This window comes from Haliotis rubra, unplaced genomic scaffold, assembly GCF_003918875.1.
Source record: "Haliotis rubra isolate DU_JTF1 unplaced genomic scaffold, ASM391887v1 Scf55, whole genome shotgun sequence".
Taxonomy (NCBI): Eukaryota; Metazoa; Mollusca; class Gastropoda; order Lepetellida; family Haliotidae; genus Haliotis; species Haliotis rubra.
The window spans coordinates 227,611-251,132 of NW_025767246.1; the positions used below are offsets into that span (position 1 = coordinate 227,611).

Here is a 23,522-nt window from a genome sequence, read left to right on the forward strand (position 1 = left end):
ATACTATGTTTACGACATGAATGCCTAAATGTTGGTATTTCCCAAGCGAGTGTTGTAAACATAGTATGATATGGACCCGAATATAATATTCTGTTTATTACCAAAGTCGTCAACTTGGGGAAAATAAACCCAAATCTACTTTCAAACACAGGCTGGCTACCCGCCGTCGCCGCATGTAGAACGCAACGTCACAGAAGAAACGTGACATCATAACTTTGTTCATGACATCACGTCACCATGACAAAGTCATATTTTGCCCTAGGGCATTGTATTTAAAATATGAACCCCGATATGGTTGCCCTCGTTGGTAATAATACAACATATCATCATTCACCCAGGGGTAATATCTTCCCTAGTTTGAGATGTATTACCAACATATTCTGTAGACATTGGACAAAGACTAGTTTTGAAGCAGTGGTCCCCTGTACTTGGACCACTGTGCTGAGACATTCTGCTGGAACCACTGGGACCACAGCATGGACCGTAACACTTAGGCCATCATGCTGGGACAACGAAGCTCCGACCCCTGCACTGGACCACTATGTTAGGGGCACAAGGCCTGTAAGTCTCATGAGGCACTATTTCCAGTACTAAGCTGGTTCCCGGCTCCCTTTACGCACATCAACTTACGATATGCGAGACGGGGCCCAGCTTACTTCCGGTACCAGATTTCTGGCGACAGCGTATATTCAAGAATCAGTTCTGGTTCCAGATTGAGTGACTGCCAAATATAACTTTACTATACCGGACTAAGTGTACAACCATGCTTGGCTGTCACAGCTGTTGACAGTCGTAATACTTGGCTAATTTGGGGATGGTTAGATCGGAAATTTGTTATTCCTGCGAGGATTATCAGTTCCTTACTGTCGACAGACAACCGTGAGACCATTTGAAAAGGTATGAAACGTTGTTTGTCACCGGAAGTCTTAAGGTCTCGCGAAGTGCCATGAGCTACTTACGGACCTATTGTGTTTGGACCACAGCATATGTTCCTTTTCATGAAGCTTAAACAGGGTCATTCATAATTATAATAATTCAAATCCTAATTACAGTCCTCCTACAACACAGACATCAGATAATGCAACTTCTGTAAAGAATACTGAATTCATATTGCATCAGTTCAAATCTATATTATCTCCCCTGCCAACATCGGTCACATATTATTCAAATCAGGGTATCCTGTTGAAAATGGATATTTAATTCCAACTACAAAACCTATTTTTATTACTTGTGAAATTAATTGTGTGCATATGAATTGACTTAAATACACTGTGCACTGATGGTACCAATTTGTGAATGCTATAAGCTAACACTTTGTGGCCTGTATGATACTTATATACTTCTAAAAACCAGTTAAAAACATCCACAATTGTAACCGTGTGTGTCGTGATACCCACCAATCATGACAGATTAACTAGATGGAAATGCCATTCATGCTTATAAATATATTTGAAAAAGAAAATGGCGGCATCATTTCCATAAAGACTAGAATTTGCCATGGGGCTCAGCAGGATTAATGATAAGACTTGTAACAGGCAGCCATTCACACATTATACTTTCTTCACAACTAATCATCAATATCTCATCTTTCAACAAAGTGAACTCCATTCATCTTCAGGGGAAAAGAAAGGAAACTTGTTCTGAATAAAAAATTTAAATCCTGGACTATCTGACAATCATGTGAAACGAGGATTTGCATGTCCGTAAACATGATGGAATGGTTCTTACATTTATTCTCAGAGCATGGTAAACACCATAAATATTTCACTGTCACGTATATGCTATGTTCCATCATTATCCAGGGATACTTACTGTCACTATGCAATGTAGAAGTGACACATCTAGTGACACATTTAAGCTAATGTTATGGCCCTTTGGATATCCATATTCTATATATGTAAGAATCCTACTTCTCCCACAATGGAGGCAATGCATCGAGCAGACATCAAGAGGATGCCAGTTGTTGCCGAAGATTAATGAGTCTGCTTACATGATCATGGCTCTTGAGATCAATTTCATTGGAGTTTAATTATTGCTATATTTATTATTATCAGATTCTTACATATATTCATTACTACTACAAGGTGAACTTAAAAGACTTTTGCAAGAATTTAACCAGACTCAGTGTCCAGGTCTGTGGCTGTAGACACAGGCTGCTATGTACATTCTACCTATATTGTCAACCAGGACGACTTACTTACATATTTTGTGAGGTCATCTTCATATCATAGATCGGAGAACACCTCTTACTGAATTAAGCTTTGCTTAATTAATTAGTTTAAAATGGCAACACCTTTAACTGGACCTATTTTCTGGAGATAGAGGAATGTTGTGTGTACAAATCTGTGAAGTATTGAAGAAGTTCGACGAAATGTTTAACAAGCAGACTCTGGATGGAGGAACTGTTTCACTACACCTTCCTTGCTGCTGATGTCCAACAGGGACTGAGCGATGGACAGCCATAATATCTGAACAAACAACATGGCTTCTGACTTTCAATATCACAAACAATAAATAAGAGCAGTATTTAAAATGGTGGCTGTGATCAGGATTTCTTCACTGGTATGGTAAATGCCTTGATATTGAAATGCTCACACATCTCGCACACCTGAAAAGAAATAAAATGATATAATCAGATATTTCAAGGTATGATTTTGTTTGTTTGTTTGTTTGTTGTTTAACTCCCATCCAAGAATATTCCAGCTATATGATGGCGGTCAATATTTTATATTATGTCTGGACCAGACAATCCAGTGATCAACAGCACGAGCATCAAACTACGCAATTGGGATAAGTGTCAACCTAGTCAGTGACCACCTGATCCTGCTAGTTGGCTCTTACGACAAGCATGGGTTGCTGAAGACCAGTTCTAACCTGGATCTTCAGAGGTCGGTATAATTGAGAGAATATAATGTTTCACAGGGCTCCAGATAGGTTTTCAACATCAGGAGTACGTACTCTTCATTTTCTCAATATAGGAGTACTGGAAAGCCTTAAGTGTACATTTAGATTACTGAATGGAATTTAATGGAGTATCAGTAATCTTGTATTTCGTCTCATATATGCACCACAACATTGCTTCTCTTGTGTAAACAGTTCAATAAACAATAAAACAATACCTTTTCAGATAAATATGTCTGTAAATGATTCTAAGACCGTGCACCATTGCTGTGGTGCGTATCTGCTACGTTTTCTAAATTATTTCCTATCGTACCGAGCATATTTTTTATCCATACATACGCCGATACAGCCCTTATCTGGAGCCCTGGTTTCAAAACTGCTTTTAGAAGAATTAGCTCAAGACTTGTGGGAGGAAAGTGATGCAGGTTGTGGGTTTTACAACCTTGGTGAAACCCACGAGTCGAAGCATGATGCTGCCAAAGCCAAGTAACCCTACCAGACACCTGAACCAGTCACCAGAAGTATCTGGAATCTAAGGGACACGACTCTTCATAGTGAAGTTCGGGACCTTTGACGTGTGGCCCAATTTCATAAATGCATTTCTTCACTAATAGAGACATTCTCTTCCCACAGAGGTTACTTGTCATATCTTCCTACAAACCTCTGTTCTAATACGGCCCTTTCATGGTGCGAGTGTTTAGTATTCATGATTGGTTGCAATCAGATTTAGTTGTGCAATCAGCAACTTTGTTTCAAAAGTGATCATTCTGAAGGCTGTATAATTTCCGTATGCTTTGGCAAAACTAGAACCTCTTCCCCTGCGCAATGTGCAAACATTTCTTCTAGACAGACCTAAGTCATGTAATGGCGGATCAATGGCGTCTCCATCGCCTCTCGTTAACAACGGACAAGATAGCCATTAAATGTCCTGTGTGTCACATCAACTCAAGTCCCCAGCAGAGGAGGGATATTTGTGGCCCCATATTTGCTTGCATTAGTCAAGTTGGATCTAAGTCAATGTAACACGTGTTCTGATTGGATAGGATGAAGGGAGATAATTCATGTTGCGACTTTTTGCCGCTAGGGGATTTTACGAGAACCAGGAAATATGGCAGTATTAGAACAGAGGTTCTTAGGAAGATATTACAAGTAACCTCTGTGGAAAGAAAATGTGATAGAGAACACCTAATAAACTAATTAATAAATTTGAGTGTGGTCCCATGATTATGAAATATCTTTTTGATCTCTGGCTACAGAATTCATATATATTTTTGATATAATTGATTTCTTACAATACAGTATCTTAAAGATGCCGATGAGAGTGACTGTTGCCATCACTGTGCTGCCAATATTCCAGACATATCAGGGGCGAGTCTGACTACTGTTCCATATCGCTTCTAGCAATATTCCAGCAATATCACGGCGAGAAACACCAGAAATGAGGCTTCAGACAAATCACTGGCCATTTCTCCTCTCAAACCACCTCACAGATAAACATACTTCCTGCAAAGAATGAGCAAATTGGTACCTACCACGCTGACACCAAATATAACATGAGACACTGTCACGTATATGCAGTACGACCAGAGAAGGTAGAACTCGATGATTCCAAGACTAAACACTCCACAGAGGAAGACAATTGTGAATAGTGGCAACAGTAGTGTGTTGATCAGTTCACAACGGGTGTTGCTCATCTGAGCAATAATTAGATTGCACTGAAACAAAACAAAATTCAACATAAGATTGTGAAATACAATGCTTGTCGTGACTCAACAATGTATACCCCTCAAAAGTTAAAGGACACTGGATACTTCCATACTACAATAGGTCATACCAAATATAGTACGTTTAACTATATGCCTCAAGATACTATGCACATCACAACTACCGATCTATTGAGTCAAGTCGTAAATCGGGAACAACAGTGGAACAACACTAATATGACCTTTCATGTGAGTTTTTAATGCCTGGTTGGGAAAGAGAACCTTTCACGACGTGTTTCACGAAAATGTGTCGACTTTATAAAAATGAAACAAATAAAAAACAAAAACGTAATTTGTGGAATGGACTCCGCAAGATGTGACGAATGCAAGGAACTGTGGGTATGAGAGAGGTACACACTGCAATGTTTGAGAACGCTGCTCCGGTGGTCCAGTAGAACAGTCTAGGGTGGTTGTCCAATACTCGGTAGGTGGACACATTGGCCCATAATAATAACATGGTAAAGAGCAGCGCTGTTGATACAAGAGGTCGCATTGCTTCAGAGAAGGATCGCATCTTTCCTGTCTTGTCACGATAAGATCTGAAACAAGCCAGAAGCCGACATGGAGAACATGCAAGTTATAACAGAGAATCAAGAAGCAGTATTATGATTACGTATTACATGTGATTAAGATCAAGAATTTAGACATTATTTTCAAGAGTTTACTCTCAACCACGAGCCCAATGTCATCTCTCAGCATCATTTTTAGTGAAATTGAAATTTTACATCAGCTTATAAGACCAAAAAGAATTTTACTAGATATGAGCTTTGGACATTAGACTCAAAGTCTCAGACAGTTCACTAAGCTGTCCTGCAAGCTGACTGATCAGTCCAATCTTGTCAAAAATAATTCAAGTTGACCAGCGGTTCTGTACAGACATCTGGAAATCAGTGGATTTATTGGTGGTGCGGGCAGTCTGTCTCATCATGTACAAGGCAACAAATCTAATAAATTTATATACATGCTTCTCGTGAAACCCACACATAATAACACTTCCCTGTAAGTTGAGGGTGAAATCGGAATAACTCTGTGTTAGTGATTACTTAACCTATATAGTCACATGCATGAGCACATGTGTACCAGTCCCGGCTAATGTCGGTTTTATAATGCTAGCCTACTGAGACACCAATCGGCTGTTTAAAATTAATATCACACTCAGTCAAGTATACAGCCTCTGAATTGACCAGTTGTAGTTTCATCCCCTTCCTGCTGGGCGCCAGGCAAGGCAAAAACAACATCTTTCTAACATCTTTAGTTATGACATCACCAAGCTTCAAACCAGGGACCTTCCACTCTCCAGTCACTATAGACTTCACCACAGAGGTGGTCCTGTTCTGTATGTACATAGGGAAACACGCCCCCGAGGTTTTGGTAGAGAATGTAAAACCGAGGGTTTTCTCTCCTCCCAAGGTTTTGCATTTTCTACCAAAACCAAGGGGAAGTGTTTTCCCAAACATATAAACCGTCAATGATGGATAATTATAATGTAGATGATTATTTAATGAAGCTACATAACCAATAACTGAAGAGCAAGTAAAATCAATTTAACGACAGTAACTATAAATCATAGGCGGATCCAGAGGATTCCCCCCATTTTGTGCTGAAAGTTTGTTAAATGACCATTGTGTGCACCCCTCCTTTTCTCAATAGTGTGCACCCCCTTTCTCAAAAAGCTGTATCCGCCCCTGTAAATAGATAATTCAACCCCAATGTCCGCTTATTAACCTGATAGATGTGGTTCTAATCTTGCTTTGGAAAACATTTGCACTTTGAAATTGATCTTGGACGATATTTTTCAATTGATTTCAAACAATCATATATTTTCAATTGATTTCAAACAATCATATAAACCAGGTCTTTTACAAAAAGATGTGGGAAGTTCAAAATAAAATAGAGTACAAAAAAGTAAAAGGAAAAAATAAAACCTGGGAAGAGGTCTTACTTACAAAAAGTAAAACCTGAGAGCAAACAAAAACCTTAAATGCGGTTATTCCGGGAAAAGAAGAGATGCTTAATATATAGTGAGAGGCACCCTTTAGGTTTATATGATGTAAGCATGTGTCAGGGTACTGCCTGGATGGTACAATGTTGAGATACTTACACATATAGGTTGTAGAGACTTGGGGGAAATGTCAGAAAGAAGAAGCCCACTGGAATGGATATAACAAGATGAGACTCAGCGTAGTGTGAAATACATGCACACTTTAGTACTGCAGATAGCAAACTGGAAATACATTTAACAGCTGAACATTTTCAGCAATATTTCAGCAATATGCAGCTAATATTGTACCATTATCACAGTTTACGATTCCAGGTACACACTGATGTACACCTTCTTCAGATATATGACTTGATCTGTATTGATAAATATTGCAGCTAAATTACAGACATTTAGTCAGCAAAGTTTCAGTATTGTGACATGACCAAGAATCAGCAATATTGCAGCTATATCATATGACAAGGAATATAGTTGGCAATACTGCAGATATATCACAAGGAATATAGTCAGTCATATTACAGATATATCACAAGGAACATAGTTGGCAATACTGCAGATATATCACAAGGCATATAGTCAGCCATATTACAGATATATCACAAGGAATATAGTTGGCAATATTGCAGCTATAAGACAAGGAATATAGTCAGCAATACTGCAGATATATCACAAGGCATATAGTCAGCAATACTGCAGATATATCACAAGGAATATAGTCAGCCATATTACAGATATATCACAAGGAACATAGTTGGCAATACTGCAGATATATCACAGAATATATCAGCAATACTGCAATATAGGCATATAGTTAGCAATACTGCAGCTATATCACAAGGCATATAGTCAGCAATACATATCATATATCACAATCACAAGGAATATAGTCAGCAATACTGCAGATATATCACAAGGAATATAGTCAGCAATACTGCAGATATATCACAAGGAATATAGTCAGCAATACTGCAGATATATGACAAGGAACATAGTCAGCAATACTGCAGATATATCACAAGGAATATAGTCAGCCATATTACAGATATATCACAAGGAACATAGTTGGCAATACTGCAGCTATATCACAAGGAATATAGTCAGCAATACTGCAGATATATGACAAGGAACATAGTTGGCAATACTGCAGATATATCACAAGGAATATAGTCAGCCATATTACAGATATATCACAAGGAACATAGTTGGCAATACTGCAGCTATATCACAAGGAATATAGTCAGCCATATTACAGATATATCACAAGGAACATAGTTGGGCAGATATATCACAAGAATATAGTCAGCAATACTGCAGATATATCACAAGGCATCAAGGAATATAGCAATGCAGATATATCACAAGGAATATAGTCAGCAATACTGATATGCAGATATATATGACATGGAATATAGTCAGCAATACAAGGAATATAGTCAGCAATATTGCAGCTATATATCACAAGGAATATAGTCAGCAGCATATAGTCAGCAATATTGCAGCTGTATGACAAGGAATATAGTCAGCAATACTGCAGATATATCACAAGGCATATAGTCAGCAATATTGCAGCTATATATTGCAGCTATATGTCACAAGCAGAATATAGTCAGCAATATGCAGCTATATGCAGATATATCACAAGGCATACAGTCAGCAATATTGCAGCTATATCACAAGGAATATAGTCAGCAATATTGCAGCTATATGACAAGGAATATAGTCAGCAATACTGCAGATATATCACAAGGCATATAGTCAGCAATATTGCAGCTATATGACAAGGAATATAGTCAGCAATACTGCAGCTATATCACAAGGCATACTGCAGATATATCACAAGGCATACAGTCAGCTATACAGTCAGCAATATTGCAGCTATTGACAAGGAATATAGTCACAAACTGCATATATCACAAGCATATAGTCAGTCATTGCAATATGACAAGGAATATAGTCAACAATGCAGATATATATACAGTCAGCATATTGCAGCTATTCACAAATAGTCAGCAATATTGTTAGACAAGGAATATTGTTAACAATACTGCAGCAATAGGCTGCAGCTATTCACAAGGCATATAGTTAGCAGCAATACTGCAGCAGCAATATTGCAGCTATTCACAAGGCATATAGTTAGTTAGCATTATTACATGGCAATAGTTGCAGCTGCAGTATCACAAGGCATATAAGCGTCAGAATATAGTTAGCAATATTAGCAATATTACAGATATATCACAAGGAATATAGTCAGCAATATTACAGATATTCCCGCAATAATGCCACAATTACAACAATCACTGTACTGATCAACACTACACTGATCTGCAGCAGAGTCCACTCAAACAACACTCGCACTACAGACACGTCCGACTGAGAGACAGGTCAGGTATGGATAAGATATACAATAAAACACTCACTGTAGCACAGCATCACGACACACTCGGCTGCTGTCCAATCAATAACAGGAACTGTGAACTTCCATATCTCATACGTTCCAAAATATGTTATTAGGTACACAAACGTCATAGCCTGAAACACAAAGAACACACACTAATTATTCCATAATAAGAAATATTGAAGAAAAGCAAGCAATAGAAACATGGTAATTCCAATACATTGAATTGATCCTTTTCCATGTTCTTTCAATGCCAAAACTTTTCTACTTTCTAGCCATAACAAGAAGTTAAAGTAAACATACAAACACTTACTTCCTGAGAAAATATTAGTGGACACTTGAGAAATTGTTCCAGTTTTATTTGGTGTCTCTGATTTTAACCACTTGTCCAAAATCCAAGTCAAGCTACAAGCTTTTGGTATGACGCAGTTGGGGATCGAACCCGCGACCTTCCGCTCTCCGTGCGGACGCTCTAACCACTACACCACGGAGGCGGTCCAGAGCAATTATGAGTTATGTTGACGAAGGAGGGAAGCCCAAATTGATGAAAGTCTCAAACAACGTACACATTTATCAGTTTCATGAAACCCTAGATTTGTCAAACTGCAGCAGTTGTGATGCCCAGATCCTGATACCCGTGAAGATCTGGGTTTAGTCTGTCATACAGACCCTGAAGCAAATATATCCAAGAAAACCCACACAAGTCTAGAAAATGTGGCAAGTCTAGATTTCCACAGCTTCAGGAAATGAAGAAAGTCTCAGGGCTTCTTTTCATTATATTTTATTTTTTTCACTATGAGCTTTTTTCTGTAAAATATGTTCATTTCAGAGACTAGTTGTTAGTCTAATCTGGGTTAGAATTGATCTACAGCAACCATGCTTGTCGTAAGAGGCGACTAACAGGACCGGGTGGTCAGGCTTGCTGACTTATCGTATTCCTTCTGTGCAGATCGATGTTCATCATGTTCATACTGTTGATCACTGGATTGTCTGGTCCAGACTATTATCTACAAACCGCCGCCATAGTTTGCTGGAATATTGCTGAGTGCGGTGTTAAACAACAAAACAACAAAACAACAAACAAGAATGGCATGGAAGAAGTACTTACAATCTGGCTGATGTCGTACCCCCAGGGGAGGAAGAGGATACCGGTGTTGTACTTCTCCCAGTGAGACAATAGAAAACAAGTCATGATCCCCAGTAAGATGTAGTAGCAACGGAACACATCCACACTCATCTCACTGCGCCCAAATATAGAGTAGAGAGCCACCGGAATGAAGAGTGCACCCATGCTATCCAATCCGTGATCGAACAGCTCTCCGAGTGGTGAGCTGGTGCCTGTACGTCGGGCCTGTTTGCCATCTGTACCATCTGGGAATATCAACTAAATTATTTAAAATTTATTCAAATTGATTACTGAAAACCAAAACCAAAACATTTGAAGGGGTCTGTTTATCCAAAACTTTAAACAAAGGTCTTTGACTATCCTTAGACACATGGATGACTAGTCGTCGTAATCATCATCATCATCATTCTGACAGTCATGTTACAATCTCATCCTGCCTGGTACCCATTCATTGCTTGGTGAACAGAGATACATTTTAAAACCAATGCACTAGCCTGATGTAACTATGTGCTGGGGGGGGAGGCGGCGGGCAGATCTACATTTCAAAGTCAAATTGACAAAGAGGGGGGGAGGAACAGATCTACATTTCAAAATCAAATTGACAAAGAAGTGAAACTGATGACATCTGATGATGCGAGTGAGTACAGTTTTTAGGGCTGGGATGATTCACCGATGTATCGCAATACATTTAAGTTTGATTCAGCTATCGTATCGTCGACTGGTGCATCGATAATCTTGATACCGTGTCATTCTTTCAAGGTGTATGTATCGCGATACGTATCGTATCGCAGGTAAAATATCGCGATATGTATCATATCGTGACATAGTGTATCGTCCCAGCCCTAATAGTTTTACACTGCTTTTATTATGTTTAGCAATATTCCAGCAATATCCCAGCTAGGGACACTAAAAATGGGCTTCTCACATTGTCCCCAAGCTGAGAATTGAACCTGACTAGCAGACGCTACCCCAACAACCTAACATCTGTAGATGATCATACAAACTGACTAAAGAATCAGGGCCTAGATTTTCGAAGCTCTCTTAGCGTTACGATAATCGTAAGTGCCATACATTAACATTAACTTACAACTATCTTAGTGCTAAGAGTGCTTCGAAAATCTAGGCCCAGTACATTTAGGCTTGGCAACTTAAGTTCACTCAAGGACACCCTGACACTTCCTTCTGTTAAATACCTACAGATCGTCATCCTCCAAGGTTTCGATACATTGCAAAAGATCTCATTTTAAGCAGAGTGCATAAAATTGTTCTTCATGAGCAGTGTGCGAAATAGTTTCCAAATTTTGCCTGCCAGTCGGGCTAGCTATGCGTGAAAGTTTCTAGCCCACAAAATTATGCACCAGCCCAAAATCTGAAAGAAGAAACTTAGCAAGAGATTACAAAGAGGTAAAATACAATAATTTATCAGGCCAAAACTTTGCATGATTTAAAAGTGTATTTTGACTTACAAGTCATTTAAAAAAAATGACCCCATGAAAGTGGAGATTTACTCGCCTGATTTGATTTTTACTAGCCATGGGCTAGCAGGCCAGTGGCTATTTCACACACTGTTCATGAGGAATACCATGCGATCATCATTCAGTGCAGTTACTTCCCTTGCCCTCCCTGTGTCCATTTTTACCAATGTTTCAATAACTACCAGTACCGCTTACACCTGATTTACCCATGGCTTCTTTTTGTCAATGTCAAAGTCAGTCAGTGCCAATAAACTACTGGCTTCCCTTGTCAAGTTTCAACCATTGTATCATATCACTTTTGTTTCTCCGAATGTACTTATTTAGCTGTCAGCAGGGGGTCAGCCTAGTGGCTAAAGCGTTCGCTCGTCACGCCGAAAGAAAATGGTTTGATTCCCCCACATTAGTCCAATTCGTGAAGCCCATTAATAATAATAATAATGTGTCCATTTATACAGTGCCAAAATCCACACTAGGTATGCTCATAGAGCTAACAATCAAGGCACAGCACATTATTATCCCGGATAACCCAAGCTGTCTGTTAGGCGCTAGAAGGTTATAGTCATATGACTTTTTCCACCGGGTACCCATTTTCCTGCTGGGTGAACAGAGACAATTTTGAACAAACTCACTTGCCTAAGGTGAGATCACATGTGTCACATGTGCTTCATTGTGGGGCATGACTCAAGTCCTAGAAACTCTCAGGAGTCAAGCTGCCAAACACGGTCACCCATCCAAGGACTCTCCGAGCCTGACGCTGCTTAACTTCACTGATTTGTGACCTGAGATTTGAGCACAGGACCATGCGCCGCCACATTACACATTAATTACTGGTGTCCCCGTTGTGATATTGTTGGAATATTGCTAAAAGCAGTGTGAAACTAAACTCACTCACTCAGTCCTAGTTTTATAAAATCCACCCTTACTGTGTATTACTTCCACACTGAACATCACCTACCCAGATTATGTGACATGAAGTTGTTGACGGCACCCATGAGCCACACCCAGTTGGGTATGACGCCATAGTCCGGGTAGTCTCGACTGGAGGCATAGAAGTCGGGGTCGTAGTACGTCATGACGAAGAAGCTGAGTAGGAGAAGGAGGAATCCGGACAGTGTCAGCACGTTCGGGGCGATCCATAGTGGGTAGAACTGGAAACATCATCATCATCATCATCATCATCATCATCACCATCATCAACTGAGTAAACTATGCATAAAAACTGGATATGTTTGCAGCCACGGTTGTCTTCAAAGAAATATAAACACTGGAAAACACATATAACCATATATAAGCCGACCCCTTAACTTGACCCTTAAAATCAGTATCAAAATGGTTTGTTTCGTACATAAGCTGAACCCCCTCAAAATGATACGTTGTCGTTTTATTTCTGGTTTGACGAAAGTGTTACCCGTAGATAAGCCAATCCCCTTCTTCAGGCTGCTTTTTGGGTCTTCAAAATTCAGCTTATCTACAGTAATATACGGTACTTTTATTTTGGTATACCCTTGATATCTAACTTAATGTTAGCTAATAACATACTGATTTGGTTTGTTTGTTTGTTTTGTTTGTTGTTAAATGTTGCACTCAACACTTTTCCAGCTTTATTACCCACGTGGTCAACGTATGGGTAGCTGCATACTAATCTCGTACGTCACACGAGTGTTGTATCGCGTAGGCCTGTGTCGTAACGACTTGACCTGAGATTCTAACGATTTCATTGGATAACCGATGACCTCTCAATTAGGTCACATTCTGACGTAACTATTTTTTCATTCATATCAAACACGTGAATTCATTCATTCTACAACTTAAATGCATTGTGGGAATGTAAACATTGCGAACGTTGCCGTGTCGCTGTTTAATTGTGAGTTGAACTGAGACATTATATCCGTCGAAAAACATAAGCGCAATGTTTCCACCAGTGATGTTAGCCGAATGAAGCAACTGGAAACCCAAGAAACGAGGTGCTACGGAGCAGTTTACTGTAGGAGGCTGTACGAGGCGATGAGGCCCAAAAAAATAAATGGTGTGGTTCCGATTTCCTACATTTCAGAACTAGGGTAGGTAGGTAGGGGTTGGGTTTTTTTTGCAAAATATTTTTACATTACTCATGTGTCAGAAAATAAATTTAATTCATTATGTGGTGAGTAAAATTGTTAGGCTCAGCGGGAATATTTAGGGTCGGTCGGGAAATCGAAACCACAAGTTTTTTTTTTAAGGCCTGACAACTGACATGCATCGTGACGTCCGTTACCAATGCAGTGACGTCATTACACTGTGACGTCATGCAAATATTGTACTAAAGTACAAAACTCTTCCGCAACCTCTTTATGAAACCGGTTTCGGTTTGAAACCAAAAACATAACAAAATCAACTATTTTGTCAATTTAATGCATGTAAGACGTGGGTAATAAATAAAATACCACACTCGGTCTCATTACATACGAATTATACGAAACTTGTGACCTTCCTATGTTATCAGACCTCGCTTTCGCTCGGTCAGATACCATAGGAAGGACACTCGTTTCATATAATTCGTATGTAATGAGACCTCGTGTAGTATTCTCTATATATGACAGCGGCACTTAAATAATCAAGCCTGGAGAAATGCAATGATGGATATCATGAGTACTGATCTATGCAATTGGGATGTGTTGACATGCATCTTCCAAGTCATCAAGCCTGACCACCTGATCCCATCAGTCGTCACTTAAGACAAGCATGGTTATGGAGACAAATTCCAACCCATATCTTTACAGTGAGGGAGTGAGTGAATTTAGTTTTACGCCGCACTCAGCAATATTCCAGCTATATGGTGGCAGTCTGTAAATAATCGAGTCTGGACCAGACAATCCAGTGATCAACAGCATGAGCATCAATCTGCGCAATTGGGATACAATGACATGTGTCAACCAAGTCAGCGAGCCTGACCACATGATCCTGTTAGTAGCCTCTTACGACAAGCATAGTCGTGTTTTGTAGCAAGCATGGGTTGCTGAAGACTATTCTACCCCGGATCTTCACGGGTACATATCTTTACAGGTATAATGTATCATGACGTATGGGAGCTTAAATATGCATGTTGCTAGGTCATCTTATTTGTATATTTATTGGAATGTGAAAAGAAAAGAAAACGAAAAGGGTTTGAAATTCTGTTCAGGTGAAATAGTGTTTAATGTTTAAGATTATTTTACTGGTACACTGTGTATTTGTATGCAGCTGCTTGTACTAGTGAGGACTGTCTCTTTAAGGGGCACACCCAATGAGACAATATGCTACATTCTTACATGGATACTCCCTTTAGACCAATCATTATACTGACTCTAGGTCAAACAGTCTTCTGATACTGAGTGTCAGGGTCACAGCATATATCGTTTAATGTCTTTCAAAACGTCTTAAGGCCAACATGTAGAGGACATTTCCAAATTTGACGCATCAATGACCAAATTGATGTCCATTACAAGTCCCTATTTAACTTGGACCATATGTTCTCAGGTATTTTTTCCAGGTCAACAATTGATAGGCTGACCTTTTCACAAAACCTGGTATCATCACTATCTGACAGTGATTCACAAAACCTGGTATCATCACTATCTGACAGTGATTCACAAAACCTGGTATCATCTCTATCTGACAGTGATTCACAAAACCTGGTATCATCTCTATCTGACAGTGATTCACAAAACCTGGTATCATCACTATCTGACAGTGATTCACAAAACCTGGTATCATCTCTATCTGACAGTGATTCACAAAACCTGGTATCATCACTATCTGACAGGGATTCACAAAACCTGGTATCATCTCTATCTGACAGTGATTCACAAAACCTGGTTCTCATCACTATCTGATAGTGATTCACAAACACATGTTCATGATTTAGTTGCAACCGTACAACCCACTCTGCTTTTAGCACAGATTTCTTACAGATGTGAAAAGGGTTTTGTCACTTTTGTTTCAAAGATGGAGCTGGTGGAGGGAGAACCGCCAAACTCCTCTTCTCCAGGCAGATGCATTATCCACTACACCTGCACTATCCACTACATCAGAACTCAACTGCAGTCTACACTACACCTGCACTATCCACATCACTACTCACCCGCACTATCCACTACATCACTACTCACCTGCACTATCCATTACATCAGTACCCACCTACAATAACCACTACACCTGCACTATCATCCGAACTATCCACTATACTTGCACTATCCACTACACACCTGCACTATCATCCACACTACACACTACACCTGCACTATCCACTACACCACTACACACCTGCACTATCCACTACACCTGCACTATAATTCGCACTATCCACTATACCTGCACTATCCACTACACACCCGCACTATCCACTACACCTGCACTATAATCCGCACTATCCACTATACCTGCACTATCCACTACACCACTACACACCTGCACTATCCACTACACCACTACACACCCGCACTATCCACTACACCTGCACTATCCACTACACACCCACACTATCCACTACACCTGCACTATCCACTACACACTCGCACTATCCACTACACCTGCACTATCCACTACACACTCGCACTATCCACTACACCACTACACACCCGCACTAACCACTACACCTGCACTATCCACTACACCTGCACTATCCACTACACACCTGCACTATCCACTACACACCTGCACTATCCACTACACCACTACACCTGCACTATCATCCGCACTATCCACTATACCTGCACTATCCACTACACCTGCACTATCCACTAGTCCTGCACAATCACCATACTATCCACCACACCTGCACTATTCACTTGTTCATTACTGCAACTCGCTGCTGTTTGGAACATCTGAGCATCTATTTGGCAAACTTCAACTTGTGCAGAACACTGCAGCAAGGGTGATAACCCGTCAACAGAACTACGACCACATCACCCCTGTACTCCACAGCCTACACTGGCTGCCAGTCAGATACAGGATCCAGTACAAAATACTGTTGTTAGTGTTCAAGTGTGTGAATGGACTTGCCCCAGCTACCTTTCAAATCTTCTTAAAAAACACTACCCTCCCAGATCCTTACGATCTGGTTCCCAGTATTTCCTGGAGGTATCAACCACCCGAACAAAGACATTTGGCAACCGTTCATTCACAAAAGCCGGTCCAGTAATGTGGAACGGTCTACCTACACACCTCAGATCGCAAGATAATCTACCAAAATTCACGTCACAGCTGAAAACCTACTTGTTTAGTGCTGCCTACCATACCTAAACAATCTCTTTCCAGACTCATCTCGAGCACTTGCCAGCACACGCAAGAAACTAGCGCTATATAAATGCATGCATGCATGCATGTATGTATGTATGTACGTGTGTATGCCTGTCTGTCTGTCTGTCTGTGTATGTATGTATGTGTCTGTCTGTCTGTGTCTGTCTATGTATGTATATATGTACGTGTCTGTCTGTCTGTATGTATGTACATGTGTATGTCTGTATGTATGTACAGTGAAGACCCGTTAATCCGGACCCCGATAATCCGGATGTCTCGCCTCCCGGACGATTTCAGCTTGTTACCAATCAATGCCTATTTAATTTGCGTCGATAATCCGGAAATTCGGTTTACGGAACCGGACGGTAAGTAGCTGTAACCAATAAGTAAAATATAAAGTAACTTGCTTCACAGTCTGGATGCTGTAAGTCATGTTCACGAACTGTAACAACACCTCCCGGCAATGTTTATTAACTGGCCTCAAACAATAAACACTTGTGAACTCTTGTTAACTTTTGAGAAATGTCAATTAAGGGTTGTCTTAATTAGACATTAAAAGTTCCCGACTGAAGATGCTGTACATTTACAGTTTGATTGACACCACATTATTAAGGCGTGGATGACATGTGAGCTGTTTTGTGATTGGTTAATGTACTTTGACAGATGCAGTCATGTGGCCTTGAAGTGATTTTGCTTCTCGACATCGCTGCAAGTCACAAGTGTGCTTCACTAACTTTGCTAAATGTGACCATCAAGGTATACTACAAGAGATCGCTTGTTAGACATTACCTCCCCTGTGCTGAGGAAGGACGTGATCAGACACGGATGTTGTAAGTGCTGAAGAATATGTCGCGATTATATGTCACTCGGTAAAATTATTGATGTGATGAATTCAATAAGGAAGGTTAAACGAACACAAACAACTATGAAAAACGTTTTGCTATGACTATCATTTATTGTTGTGCTTGCTATTCATCGTCTTATAAGCTTTACATAAAATGCTCATTTGTTTTATCCAGAGTCGTGTCGTTTTTGTAATAGTAAGGGAAGCAACTCTTGCTTGAACTTGGGTCTTGATTCAGTAGTCCGGGACGATTTGCAATCCAGACGAATTTGCTGAGAAACGCAACCGTCCGGATTAATGAGGCTTCACTGTCTGTCTGTCTGTCTGTCTGTCTGTACACCACTACTCACCTGCACTACCCAGTTCCAGAAGGGGTGACAGATGTAGTTGGCTACAGGACTTGTATCTACAGCACTGTACTGGAAAACAAACAACAGTCAGATTAGCAGTGGGTTATAATTCAGAGTTATTCATTACAGCTGTTACGATTCACTCACGATTTTAGTGAAATCATCCCTATCTCTTCATGACTTCAATTTGTTACTCATGGTAATCCGACTAAATAAGAGAGTTTTTCAAATTGAACGCGTCAGCTGTTTATGAAAGCGAGATATGCAGAAATGAATATATAGTATGATATGCAAGCCATGCAGAAGCATAACCAGTGTCAGTTTGCCAAGGCCCCATATGATACTATCACTATCAGCCAAAACAATAGGCTACCGGCGACATTGTGGCAATATGCTAATTAGTGCTGCCACGTTTCCACTATGAGGTGAATATGATTCATATCATGAATATTGGGTAACAAAACCAATAACATATAAGCAGCTGATGCATTATTCAATACACATGTATTCAGTGAAATAATACAAAAAAAAATATTCATGTGACATGTTTTCATCATGTCGCCAGTGTTAATTTAACATGGCAATAACCAGGACCCCGTGTAATCAATTGTGAAATTAAATATGTGAGAGTGTTGACTATTAACCTTCACGGCTTGCACATTTTCTACTTGTGTATCTTGTTTATATATTTACAGACCGCCGCCATATAGATGGAATATTGCTGAGTGCGGTGTAAAACTCAACTCACTCTCGCCCAAGTAAAAACACTCCTTTTTAAAAAATGATAAATTCAATTCTAGTGATCATGAATAAAGAATTGAACTCCTGAAGGGGATTCGTTTCACCCAAATACGCAGCTGAAACCTTGCAGGCATCAGCCCTAGTGCTACCCCAATATTCATACTTTACATTGTTACTAATAAGTAATATTCATGGTATGTAATGTATATGTCTCTCAGTCTGTTCACTGCAGCCCTGTTATTCATTGTGAAACAGTGCTGTAACCATGGCAACTGTATTACATTGTTCGGGTTTTGAAGACAGGAGAGGGCAGAGGTGTGCGTGACACCATTAGTGAGTGAGTTTGATTGGGTTTGTTGTGAAAGGCTGCAGTCACCAATATTCCAGCTATATGGCAGCAGTCTGTAAATAATAGAGTCTGGACCAGACAATCCAGTGATTAACATAATGAGCATCAATCTACACAATTGGGATACGATAATAATGTCAACAAAGTCAGCGAACCTGACCACCTGATCACGTTTGTTGCCTCTTACGACAAGGATGGGTTGCTCATGCTAATGGTGGCTATCAGCATGTGATCAGTGATTATTGTGATGCAATCTCCACACCTTGTCCTTATCAATGTCAACCATGAACAATTTTTGAAGACGCTGTCGGGGCTCCAGATAAGGGCCGTATCGGCGTATGTACGGCTAAAAAATATGCACAATACGGTAGGAAATAATTTGGAAAACGTAGCAGATATGCACGACGACAACGGTCCTAGAATCATTTACAGACGTATGTATCTGAAAAAGTATTGTTTTATTGTTTATTGACCTGTTTACACAAGACTAGCAATGTTGTGGCACATATAAGACACAAAACACAAGGTTACTGATATGCCATTAAATTCCATTCAGTACTCTTAAGATTTTCCAGCACTCCTATATTAAAAAAATAAGGAGTACGTACTCCTGATGTTGAAAAATTATCTGGAGCCCTGCGCTGTTTATCACACAATGGGGAACAGAATATGCAAAGAACAGAATATGTAAAGCAGGAACCAAATAGGTTAGAGTGGTTTAACCATCTTAACCTAATCTGATAATAGCATTACCATTGTACCAGGGTATGTTATAGGATAGCAGTGAAATTATCTTCACTAAATCTCATTGAGGAGTCTATATTTTGTTCATTGTTCCATTGTTTTCATCCTGTGTATTGTTTACAAAAACTGCCCATGGCAACATGACGTCATACTAACTCATTGTCCTAAATAACTGAAGATGATGCCATCCATTGTTCCTGACATCTAAGAAAGTTTTAAGAGGATTTTGTGACTTTGATCAAACAGTAAAGTGATTGTACTTATGTATTTGTGAAAGACCCGAGGTCCCTAACAACTTTGCTGGTGGTAACAGACAACCAAAGGGATTAAGAGGTCAGGCTTGGTCATTTGTTTGATAGTCTGGTCATTGCATCCAGACTATGGATTTATAGGACTGGCTGGTTCAGGCTTCATATACTTTTTTAACCCGTGAAGATCCTGGTTAAAATTGATCTTCAGCAACCCATGCTTGTCGTAAGAGGCAACTAACAGGATCGGGTGGTCAGACTCACTGATTGGTTGACACATGTCATCCTATCCCAACCGTGAAGATCAATGCTCATGATGTTGATCACTGGATTGTCAAGACTCCATTATTTACAGACCGCCTTCGTGTAGCTGAAATATTGCTGAGTGCGGAGTAAAACTAAACTCACTCACTCACTGCTTATGTTTCAGAGGCTGCAGTCCAATGTGGAATATTGCTGACTGTAGTGTTCAACAGCAAGCAAATATGTAATTGCGGACATGCATTTTGATAAATTTTCTCATGTTTATCAGATAAAAAGATCACAGAATATCATGGTAATGTATGGAATAACCCACTTGGAGGCACCTAGGTTCGGGTCCCGAGGTGGGCACATTTGCGTAGTATCCTAGGACAAGATACTTAGATCCACATTGTCTTAGTTCACCCAGCTGTAAAATGGGTACCCGTGAGGATGTGCTGACAATGTGAGTGTTTAGTTCGTTGCGCCTAACAGGCAGCATGGCTGTATACTCCCCAGGGAGTTGACGAAGTATCGGAAAGTACGATAGTGTCCTATGACCGGGGATAGTAATGTACGTAACGCCGTGAGCAGGCAATGTGCCTGGATATGAGCGCCATATAGGCGGACTATTACTATTACTTATTTGCAAATCACAGTTCTGGAATACATGTCCCTCAATAACTATGATAATTTCTAAAGTAATTTCTCAAAGGCTCACAGTCCACTTACTCAGGACATACAATCTGTGACACATCATATCTCATAGGTTATTAATAACATGCTGAATACTTGAATCATGTCCAGAATGTTATAGTACTTTGATCATACAGGTAACAGTAGACAGAAATCATCATCATGCTTTAGATAGAATGCATACTAGTTCGATAACTTGGTTTCATTAACACTGACTGACTGAGTTTAGTTTTATGCCCGCTTTTAGCAATATTCCAGCAATATCACGGCGGGGGACACCAGAAATGGGCTTAACACATTGTGCCCATGTGGGGAATCGAACCCGGGTCTTCGGCGTGACGAGCCAACGCTTTAACCACTAGGCTACCCCACCGCCCCCGTTTTCATTAACAATACTCTGGATAAACAACAGGGATAGAAATGCATTTTTGTAGGGGTGGCACTGGGCATCAGACTGGAAATTTAGGTGTGCCTTTGTGCCCATACCTTTTGATGACATATTAAACTGAAAACATCACAAGAATCATGTCATTTCAATTTAATGTGCAATAAATCAGTAAACATCATGCAAACCAGAAATAGAAAGTAGGATTTCCTGAAGACTGTCATGACTGTAACAATAGTTCAGCTTCCTTTGTCCTAGACACATAAACTCACCCTCAAACAATGTTATCATCCAAAATGCGCTTTCCTGTTATGCTCACTGGCATTCAAAATGGCCACACCCATGTTAAACTCTGAGATTGAGAGTCTGACTGATAAACAGTTTGATGGGGTGCAGAAATTGGATTTTAATCATCTGAGTTGGTCAAATATTTTTCATAAATTCAATGACAGTGAATATTATTTATATAATTTTAGTCATTCCGCCAGGGCACACTGAAAATTGTTCATCCATGCCATTCCTATTTATTACAGTTCGATCGATCATACTGATATAAGTAGCAACAAATCATGAAAATAACATTTGATTATCTTTCATCATGCTTTAAACAGATTACTTTGTTTCATTAGCAATACTCTGTAGTTTCAATCACATGTAATACTACTAGGACGTTAAGCAGAATAAGTGAGCGATTTTAGTTTTTCACTGCTTTTAGCAATATTCCAGCAATATCACCGCAGGGGGCACCAGAAATGGGCTTCCCACATTGTACCCATGTGGGGAATCAAACCTGAGTCTTTGGCATGACGAGCAGACACTTTTACCACTAAGCTACCCCACTGCCCCTAAGCAGAATGACTCCTTTGAACCAAAAGGTTTGGCACAGTTTTTGAAAATGCAGAACTGGTCATTGATGAGAAACAAGTGCCAACTTCATCAGGCTTTAGCTGTTTAGTTCGGGCTAGGATGATAGATTAATTAACTTAGCATATGTGCTAAAGAAATTACAATCCCTAAAGGTGCAAGTGAAATATTTATTCATCATATTCACAAATAAAATATTCAATTCATTAAGATTCATGATGGTTATCATATTCATTTGAATGACTACATAATAGTACATTACATATTCAGATCAGATTCAGGGATTGGGACTTTGTGTTGAAAAGGGGAGAATATATTAGAGAATGTTGTTTTTCAGTCAGCAAAATTACAACAATCACTGCATAAAACCTTTAACTGAGTTTTTTTTCTAAATCCACCAAGCATCGCCTGTTTTATTACTATTAGAACTTCAACTAAAATGCACTTTACTAGAATGCACTTAACCGGGCGCACTCCCGATTTTTAGGGTTAGCCAGTTAAATCCAGAGCTAATTAACATGACAATCAATCTGACCTCGGTGAACTACATTCTTACATATCTAAAACATGTGGTCTTATCCCGCAAAAACATGTCATCTGAACGACCTATCAAGTAATCGTGAGCAAACCGTGTCAGAAATGTGTACACTGGGCAGTGGCCGTAGTTTGGCAAACGTATCACGTATTGAGGTGGTGATCACCCTCAACGGGCTGACTGACACTCAGATCATACATTTTTCAATTCAAATAAATAGATACGAATCTCTATGAAAATTACTTAAGTTAATTCAAACTTAGAAGTCAACGATACCTTGTAGTTGTCAAAACCGGTCAGAACGTCTTTAGATAAATAACCAAAGGTCGCCATGCTGCTTGCTGTGTGCCTTCTCATCTAACTGTTCCCACGATTGGATATATGAACTTCCGGTCAAATATGATCCAATCAGCAGCTGCGTAGCTACTCAATAAACTACATAGAAACTAGACTTGCACTCACTATCCCTTCGTTGGTATGCAGGTCTACTCAGTAGAGTTATTTCGAATTACGGGTATGTTCTTGAACACCCTGATAACTGTGTGGTAACATATGCCTTTACTTCGACACATAATAAAATGTAAAAACAAACTAGCATTAAGAAAATATCT

The 23,522-nt window shown here is 39.7% G+C and overlaps 1 protein-coding gene across 1 annotated transcript; it reads right to left on the minus strand.

The window, feature by feature from the left end:
* Window positions 1-208: 208 nt before the first annotated feature.
* Window positions 209-23,267, minus strand: LOC124253688 (ethanolaminephosphotransferase 1-like). Its single transcript, XM_046687502.1, has 9 exons — window positions 23,188-23,267; window positions 18,110-18,178; window positions 12,615-12,807; window positions 10,167-10,429; window positions 9,081-9,192; window positions 6,766-6,814; window positions 5,023-5,203; window positions 4,434-4,616; window positions 209-2,608 (listed from the first exon to the last, which is right to left on the minus strand). Exons 1-9 carry the CDS (start codon window positions 23,242-23,244, stop codon window positions 2,546-2,548), a joined length of 1,170 nt encoding a protein of 389 aa, XP_046543458.1. The 5' UTR covers window positions 23,245-23,267; the 3' UTR covers window positions 209-2,545.
* Window positions 23,268-23,522: the final 255 nt, after the last annotated feature.